At 44.1% G+C, this 9,211-nt stretch overlaps 1 protein-coding gene across 1 annotated transcript in view; it reads left to right on the plus strand.

Moving 5' to 3' along the window:
• Positions 1-6: 6 nt before the first annotated feature.
• Positions 7-9,211, plus strand: part of FBXL7 (F-box and leucine-rich repeat protein 7) — a 469,193-nt gene continuing 459,988 nt past the window's right edge. The window contains 1 exon segment of the mRNA XM_010858799.1: positions 7-150. Coding sequence (XP_010857101.1) covers positions 114-150 — 37 coding nt within the window. The 5' untranslated portion in view covers positions 7-113.

Raw genomic sequence — 9,211 nt, forward strand, 5'->3', positions numbered from 1 at the left:
GGGGTATGCGCAGCTAACGGTCCCGTCGGGCGGGCTTTCCTCTGGCGGAGCGCGCAGGCGGTGCGCCCCAGCTATGGAGTGTCCGGGGAGACGGCGGGCATGACGGCGGCAGGATGGGCGCGAACAATGGCAAACAGTACGGCAGCGAGGGTGAGTGGGCCGTCCGTCCTCACACTCCCGATCACGCCCCACCCCGCCCCCCATCTCCTTTCCCCTCGCCTTCGCGTCTGGGAAGGAAGGTTCTCGCACGCCCGGTGGTGTCGGGGCGCACCCACATTGGGCACCCTCTCTGGCCCATCACCTTCCCCTTAGGCAGGAGTGCTCGGGAGCCCCGCGGGTGCTTTCTCACGGCGGGGGTCTCTCTAAGCAACTTCGCAGGTTGTCCGTGCGACGGCTCGCGTGGCCTTTCTGCCTGTGGCGGAACGCCTGTGCCTTAACTTCCCTTCCCTGGAGCATCTGGGGTTTAGGTTGCAGAGTTTGGCAGCTGGCGGAAGACGGTTCTGAGAAACAACGCAGGGAAAACTTTCCCAGGCCTTTGTGCACCAGTCATTTGGACTCTCCTGTAGCAGGGAAAACTTCTGGAAGAAGTTAAGTTTCCATTCTCTGCTCATTGCCCCCCCAAGCTGACAGCTTCGTGAAACTGACCACCTAGGGGCCATGCGAGGCCAGGCGTGGCGGGTTTTGGGGGTTGGTGGGGAGGGGTTTGGTCTGGGCTTTCCCGGGGCTCGAGACGGGCAAAGGACCGTCTGTTACGTGGGGCTAGAAATTGCACAGAAATATTGCCTGTCAAGTGGGAACTTGGAAGTTGGGGAAACTTTAAACTCCACCTACTCCTAAAAGGGTGATGGATGTGTGGGTTGGCTTCTCCCTCGCCCCTCCTCCCCCTCTTTGCATAAAAGCGTAGTGTTGGAACCCGGTTGATTAACTGCATTGCCCCTGATAGGCATACTGCAGAGGCATTTCCCTGCAGTTCTGAAGTTAGGAAGGTTTGTCTTTCGTGAACTTGGCTGGAGAGGAGTGCAAGAGACGGGGTCGGTTTTACAGCCTGCCCCCAGAGGACCGGCGGTTAGAAGCGGGGGTCCCGCGCCTGCAGACTGCTAGGAATGCAGAATGGCTATTCAGCATGTGGTGTTAGAGAAACTTCAATCATTCAGTTCAAAACTTGAGGAGCTCTGACCATGGAAGGTGGATGCCTCTCCCCCATGCTTGCGACTGTGTTTCTTCTCAGCAGCTTTGTGAAATTACAGCAGAAACCGACCCTAAGAAAACCGTATCCACAAGAACCTTTTGTTTAAATCATTCTTTTTCCAGGGCATCATGTGTTGAATTCCACATATATATGATATATGTAGATTTCCTTATTCCGGACAGTTAAGTGAGAGGTTTTTTTTTTCCCTGACAATTTCATTTTTTTTTTTTCTTTAAGAAAGTTGAAAGGTGGTCTTTTAAGATAGCCAACCGTGAAATTAGGCCAGAAAAGATTATTGGAGAATCTTGGCCACCCCCCAAAACCTCGTGAAGTTAATGTTTTAAAAAATGGTGGAAAAATGAAAGATTAAGCCTTCTTCCTCTTGAGTTATTAAAAAACTTTCAGGGAGTGAAGTGTGTGCTTGTCAGTTCTGGGTGCTTACCCGTTACTTCACTTGAACACGGGTGATGGGGGTCGGGGGAGTCGGATACTCGGAGAGGAACACAGAGTTGCGGCTCTGTGTTCTTGAACAAACCCCCTCACACTCTTTCTAATCCTCTGCAACTTGTTCTTACATCCCAGCGTTCTCGTATTGTGCAGTGTGTGGTGTGTGACTACTTCCTGTCTGAACAGTAGAGTTTTCAACCCTTGGGAGAGAAAAGGAGAGACAGAAAACTAATGTTCTCCAGCTGTTATTCCTAACTGCTACCTCTGCATTTTCACTTCAGCTGAAGTGAAATTTTTACTGGAATCCGATTTAGATACACAGTGGACTTTTTATAGGGAAAAAAAAATCTCTTGAGTTCAGCTGATTCAAGGGGACCAATAGAAAGCTTTGGGAGGTAACTGAGTTTTGGCTGGAGGGACACATTGTGTTCAGTGTTCATCAACTCTCTTCAAATGCATCCAGATTCTTTTCTTATAGATGGATGGGGGGGAGTGAAGGGGGATAGAGAGAATAACAAGAGTTTTTTAAAAATCGTTTCGCCCCTGTTACACTCTGCCCAGTTGCACTTTAATATCCCCCTAATATATATCATTATAATATATGTATAATATATACAATACATATAAAATATGTAATGTATTATAGGTTAAAATATATGTAATTGAGTATGGTCAACTTTATTACATTGTGCTGTTGGATGGTAAAGTCTATGCAAATAAGCCTGTGCGAACTTGGTATGTTAATGCCGTCTTTCTTATCTGAAACGTCCAATTTTAGAGAAAGTCAAAGCAATCCCTAGACACAGTATTTCTATTATCAGAGGAGACTGAGCATCAACAGTTTTACAGCTATCCTGCTATTTGCATCTGTGCTCAGTCACTAAGAGTCAGTTCTTTCTGACTCTTTGACCCCAAAGACTGTAGCCTGCCAGGTTCCTCTGTCCTTGGGATTTCCCAGGCAAGAGTACTGGAGTGGGTTGCCATTTCCTTCTCCAGGGGAATCTTCCTGACCCAGGGATTGAACTCTTGTCTCCGGCATTGGCAGGCCGACTCTTTACTGCTGAGCCATCTGGGAAGTCCATGGTGCAATTTAGGCGTGGTATATTTTAAGTGATCAATGATTGTATATCCATAGAATGGCTCAGAGATCCCTCAACTATAAAATGTTGGTGTTTGTGTATAGATTAAAAATTTGCAACTTAAATGTATTTTGCTTACTACTGGAGTTGACACCACCATGTAAATGACCCTTAAATTTTAGAAATACTGTGAATTATTAGAACTTTTAAAACCTCAATATTTCATCTGTAATCTCACTTTGTCCTGCTCCCAGAAAAATATCTTTTAAAAAGATATTTTAAAACATATTCCCAAGACTTACCTTAGCAGGTGCAGTGGGTGAGAGGCTTCGTAGTTCTGTGACATCCCAGGTCCTGTAGCATCAGTATCACCTGGGAGCATGTCAGAAATGCAGAATCTGAGTCATTTATCACATGCATGTTAGAGCTCTAGGCAGTTCTTGTATGGAATGCAAAGCATTGATTTGGGAGTCTGGAAATTTGATTCCAGCTTCTACTTAGCTACCAGACTTTTCTCAGTTGTCCCCAAGCCTTAAGGCCTTTATTCTATAGAGTGAAAAGAGAAAAAAAAAAATTTTGGGGGGGGGCATTATTTGTTGTAATCACCCTTGAGCATGTAGTCCTTCATTTTAGTTTGTTCACATAATGCTTTAATGGACCACTTTGGGGAGATATGTTATAATGAGTATGATTGGCCTGATAAGTGTTAGTTACTCAGTTATGTCTGACTCTGTAACCCCACGGACTATAAGCCACCAGGCTCCTCTGTCCATGGGATTCTCCAGGCAAGAATACCAGAGTGGGTAGCCATTCCCTTCTCCAGGGGATCATCCCAACCTGGGGATTGAACCCAAGTCTCCTGGACTGCAGGCAGATTCTTTACCATTTGAGCCCCCAGGGATGGCATTATTGCCCTGAAATCAGTAAATATTCCTCTCCCTTTTGTTATCCCCTTTACCCTCATCTTTGTCTTCCTCACTCATTCCCACTTTCTCTCTTAACTCAAACAGTTTCTGCTTTTAATTCTGAGATTAAAGGTAATGTGCTTATCAATATTGGGTGTTTCTGGTGTTTTGTTTTCCTACAGACTTAGTGAATGTTCAGATTAATGATTTAATTCCCAGGCTTCAGGCAGACTTAGAATTTGCTCCAGGAAAATGTTACCACACAGTTTCTGATCTTCAGCTTTCTAGAAATATAAGCGAATGTCTAAATGATTAGTATGTTCGGGTAAACTCTTTTTATGGGAGACTGATTTTCTTTATCTTCTTTCATAAAGTTTAAGTTACAGCCCATGTGTGGAAATCTGGAGAATAATTTGGGGTGATTCGAGCCATTAGGACCATTAGCTTTGACTCCAGTTAAACCAAATAAACAAATCTCTCCCTTCAAGTAGCCAGAGAGAAGCTGCTTTCCTGCCTTTTAAGGTTCCCAGCCTCACCCTCACTTACTTGGTGGTTTCATTGTTAATGTTTATTCTGCTCCAGCGGGGCTGAGTCTGTCATCCTCACACTGTTAACAGCTCCTTTGTAAACTCCTGAGTGTCTTTAAATTGGCACTGATGAGGTCTTGTGATGGGCTTGACCTTGGTAGCTCTGTAGCTTTATCAACGCCCCGAGTCCCTTTTCACCATCTCAGATCTGCGCTCTTCAGATGTGAGGAGGGCAAGTTTCCGGGGAACATAAATCCTTACCAGTCCCTCACCGCTTTGGGGAACATATCTTGAAATAATAATAATGATGGCTGCTGTTGTGTTCAGTTAGTAAGCTGTGTCTGTCTCTTTGCGACCCCCTGGACTGCAGCACAACTGGGCTCCTCTGTTTTCCACTATCTCCTCACTATTTGAGCATGAGTTGGCTCAAATTCATGTCCATTGGGTTGGTGATGCTATCTAACCATCTCATCCTCTGCCATCCCCTTCTCCTTTTGCCTTCAGTCTTTCCAAGCATTGGGGTCTTTTCCATTGAGTTGACTCTCTGCATCAGGTGGCTTCAGCTTCAGCAACAGTCCTTCTAATGGATATTCAGGGTTGATTTCCTTTGGGATTGACTGGTTTGATCTCCTTGCTGTCCAAGGGACTCTCGAGTCTTTTCCAGCACCACAATTCGAAAGCATCAGTTCTTTGACGCTCAGCCTTCTTTATGGTCCAACTCTTACATCTGTACGTGACTGCTGGAAAAATGATGGCAAGTGACATTTTTTGAACTCCTGCTTTGTCCAAGCATGATCCTAAGCTCTTCATATACACTGAATCATGTCATTCTTATCGTGATTCTATGGGACAGGCATTCCTATATCTCCATTTGACTGATGAGGAAACACAGTTCAGAGAAGACCATCATTTTCCCAAGGTCCTATAGCTAATGGAGGTGGAAAAGGGACTCATGGCCAGGTTTATCTAAGCGCAGAATTACTTATTCATTACAATTACCTATTCATTCAATCAATGTATGCTGGCTTCTTATTTCCTATTATGTGCCAGGAACTCTTTTGATTCTTGGGATCCATCAGTAACTAGATAAAGATCCTATCCTTGTCAATCTTATCTTTATCTGTGTGTATGTGTGTTGGGAAGGAGGGGAAATGGAACAGTTAACATAGTAACTTAGTAAAACATGTGACGAGTTCTAAGGGGCTAAGGTCTCTGCATAGAGAAAATTGCCAGGTTAAGATTGACGCCTAATTGAAGCAAAGAATTGATGCTTTTGACTTTGGTTCTGGAGAAGACTCTTGATGGGAGTTGAGAGGATGAGGGTGTGGCATATTTTAATTAGAGTAGTCACTGTGGGCCTTATGGAGAAATTGGCATTTAGACTGAAACTTAGAAGTGAGGGACTGATCCCTGAAGATCCACAAAGCGTGTTGACTGTTAACTTTTGACCACCATGTTCTACCAAAGCGAACTACTCTTTATGTTGGAGGGTGTATATCATCTTTTTATGCAAGTGTAACATCATCAGTCTTCTATGAATAGTCAGCTACAGTGGAACTGAGTCAGTTTGGCCATTGGGCGTATGTTTTTTGCCTAGAGTCTTTGCAAACGTGTTTTATACAATTATATTCTATCAGATGTTTTGTGACTGCTTTTGTAGGGAGAGGACGGGAAGCCTAGGACATGCTCCTCTTGCTCTGATCAGTAGTGTTGTCTGACTTACTGATATGTGACTTCCCTCCTGAAGATCCCACCAAAGGTCCTGTCATTCTTAAATAGATTCGGGTCTTTGTCTTTTGCTTCCAGTAAATAAATTCATTCTGATGAAAATCAGAAGATACATGATACTGATTCCACTACTTGGCTCAGGTCAAAGCAGTAGTGAAGCTAACAATGCCATTTTTCGTCTGACAGTGTATTTTTGGAAATTTGGGGAATCTTTTTGCATGTTTTAAACAAGAGAGAGAGAAGAGATGTTAACTTTTCTTTCTCCTTGGGAATCATCTCCTGTCAACTCTCTGCTCCCTCTACCCTTTTGAAATAGAATGAATTCTGGGTTGGTTTTGAGTCCTTGATAATTACTCTTCCCCTTAGTCCTTATCTAGTAGTGCCTCTGGAAGCTGTTTGGAACTACTTGGCTTGGCTTTTTGACTACTAGAACTTTCTAGATACCATGCATCTTAAGATGGCATTTTTTGTTATTCATTCACTAAGTCATGTCTGACTCTTCTACAACCCCATGGACTGGAGCCCGCCACACTCCTCTGTCCATGGGATTTCCCAGGCAAGAATACTGGAGAGGGTTGCCATTTCCTCTCCAGGGGATCTTCCCCACCTAAGGATTGAGCCCACGTGTCCTGCATTGGCAGTCTAGTTCTTTACCACTGAGCCATCAGGGAAGCCTGTAGGATGGCATTAGGAAAGTATTAAACTATGTGGCAGTATCATGAATAAAATCTAGAGTGAATAAATTTTCTTTATTATGAAGAAGGTAATAAATGAAGTTTAGAAGCTTAATACCTTAAAGCTCATGGTCACAGTGAAGATTAAGTTTCAGAGTGCTGATTAGAGACCAAAGTATATAAGTTACTAGCAGGTAGATCGGAGAAGGCAGTGGCACCCCACTCCAGTACTCTTGCCTGGAAAATCCCATGGACGGAGGAGCCTGGTAGGCTGCAGTCCATGGGGTTGCGAAGAGTCAGACATGACTGAGTGACTTCACTTTCACTTTTCACTTTCATGCATTGGAGAAGGAAATGGCAACCCACTCCAGTGTTCTTGCCTGGAGAATCCTAGGGACGGGGAAGCCTGGTGGGCTGCCGTCTATGGGGTCACACAGAGTTGGGCACGACTGAAGCGACTTAGCAGCAGCAGCAGCAGGTAGGTAGATTTGACTCAGTCTGAGGAAAAGCTGATTAGAGCTGTGCACACCTGAGACAGGCTTCCTAATGAGGGAGTGAGTCCGTCCACATGGGGAGGGGGTTCACAGAAAGGGATGCTGTGCTAGAGATTTCTGCATCAACAAAGGGGTTTACTGTAGGACCCTACACCAAGTTCCCTAGGAAAAATGTTCCCATGTGCCGTTATGTTCTTCTTTTAAATGAAGTGTGGTTAACTGATGATGTTGTGTTAATTTCAGGTTTACATTCAAAGTGATTCAGTTATGGCTTCCCTGGTGGCTCAGATGGTAAAGGATCTGCCTGCAATGTGGGAGACCTGGATTTGATCCCCGGGTTTGGAAGAGCCCCTGGAGGAGGGCATGGCAACCCACTTTAGTATTGTTGCTTGGAGAATCCCATGGTTAGAGGAGCCTGGCGGGCTACAGTCCCTGGGATTGCAAACAGGTGAACATGACTGAGCGACTAAGCACAGCATGCGGCACATATGTACACACTCATGTATACTCTCTTTCAGATCTTTCCATTATAAGTTATTACAAATACTGAGTGTAGTTCCCTGTGCTATACAGTGAGTCCTTGTTTCTTATCTATTTTATATATAGTATTATATACCTGTTCATCCCAAATCCCTAATTTATCCCTACCTTCCTTTGCCTGTTGCTAGTCTTAGTTTGATTTCTATGTCTGTGGGTTGCATTTATGTTTGATGAAGGGTTATTGTTTGATTTGAACTCATATTGCTACTCCCTCCAATACATTTCTATCCTTATAGTTGTTGGAAAGTACTACCCTTGATTTCTCTAGGTTAATTTTCTATTACATGTATGTGTTATGTCCATTTATATATATTTAGATATTCATTAGAAAATCAACCACTTTTGTTTCCCTGCCTTCTGTGGGATGTAACCTCCTGCCGCAGTTATTGGGTTGGTAAATGATGTGTCCTGTTTTCAGTGTAGAGATGGCTATGGAGTCTACCTATAGTGTTGCTGTTACTTTCATTATTAGCCTAAAACATGTAGATCTACTGGAGTTGAAGCAACCCCTGAATTATGCTTATGCCGAATGTCTGGAATAAATGTCTTACCTTTGTAAGACTTTTCATTGACATCCTGGATTAGTGACATTTGATAGGAAGCTACACGTTGACTAGAGCCTCGTAGAGACCACGTCTTCCTCAAGGAGTTCTCAAGTTGCTTGGCACCATGTCTGCTGTGCATGAGTGATGTGGGCAGTTCTGCCACATGGTGATAAAGTCCACATCAGCTGAACTTTCCCAGAATGTAGCTTTTTGGTGGGGTTTGTTACAGAAATTTAGACCGCTTTTTCCATCTATTCACCATGTTGAATCTCTAGATAGAGTAAGACTTGCTTGAATGAAGTTCAGTGAAAACCTGGAAAGCTAGATTAGGAGGCCAGTGATTTCAGAACAACAGGATAAATGCAGATTCACTGACGGACCCTGCTTTTCCATTGTGCTAGGTATGATCGTAAGTGATAAGTAGGAAGTGGGCATAAGATTAGAGCTACTCTGTAAATGATCGCTCTGCAGAATATCTACAACTCTCCAAATATCTAAAGGATGCACATGTTTCCTAAAATAGCAATAACAACAGCAGCAACAGTATATACATACACTATATATAAAATAGATAACCAACAAGGACCTCTACTGTGTAGCACAGGGAACAAACTCAGTGTTTTGTAATAACCTGTAAAGGAAGAGAATCTGAAGAACAGTGTGTATATATATCAGATCAGATCAGATCAGTCGCTCAGTCATGTCCGACTCTTTGCAACCCCATGAATTGCAGCACGCCAGGCCTCCCTGTCCATCACCAACTCCCGGAGTTCACTCAGACTCACGTCCATTGAGTCAGTGATGCCATCCAGCCATCTCATCCTCTGTTGTCTCCTTCTCCTCCTGCCCCCAATCCCTCCCAGCATCAGAGTCTTTTCCAATGAGTCAACTCTTCGCATCAGGTGGCCAAAGTACTGGAGTTTCAGCTTGAGCATCATTCCTTCCAAAGAAATCCCAGGGCTGATCTCCTTCAGAATGGACTGGTTGGATCTCCTTACAGTCCAAGGGACTCTCAAGAGTCTTCTCCAACACCACAGTTCAAAAGCATCAATTCTTTGGTGCTCAGCCTTCTTCACAGTCCAA

Source organism: Bison bison, unplaced genomic scaffold (genome assembly GCF_000754665.1).
Source record: "Bison bison bison isolate TAMUID 2011002044 unplaced genomic scaffold, Bison_UMD1.0 scf7180017864440, whole genome shotgun sequence".
Taxonomy (NCBI): Eukaryota; Metazoa; Chordata; class Mammalia; order Artiodactyla; family Bovidae; genus Bison; species Bison bison.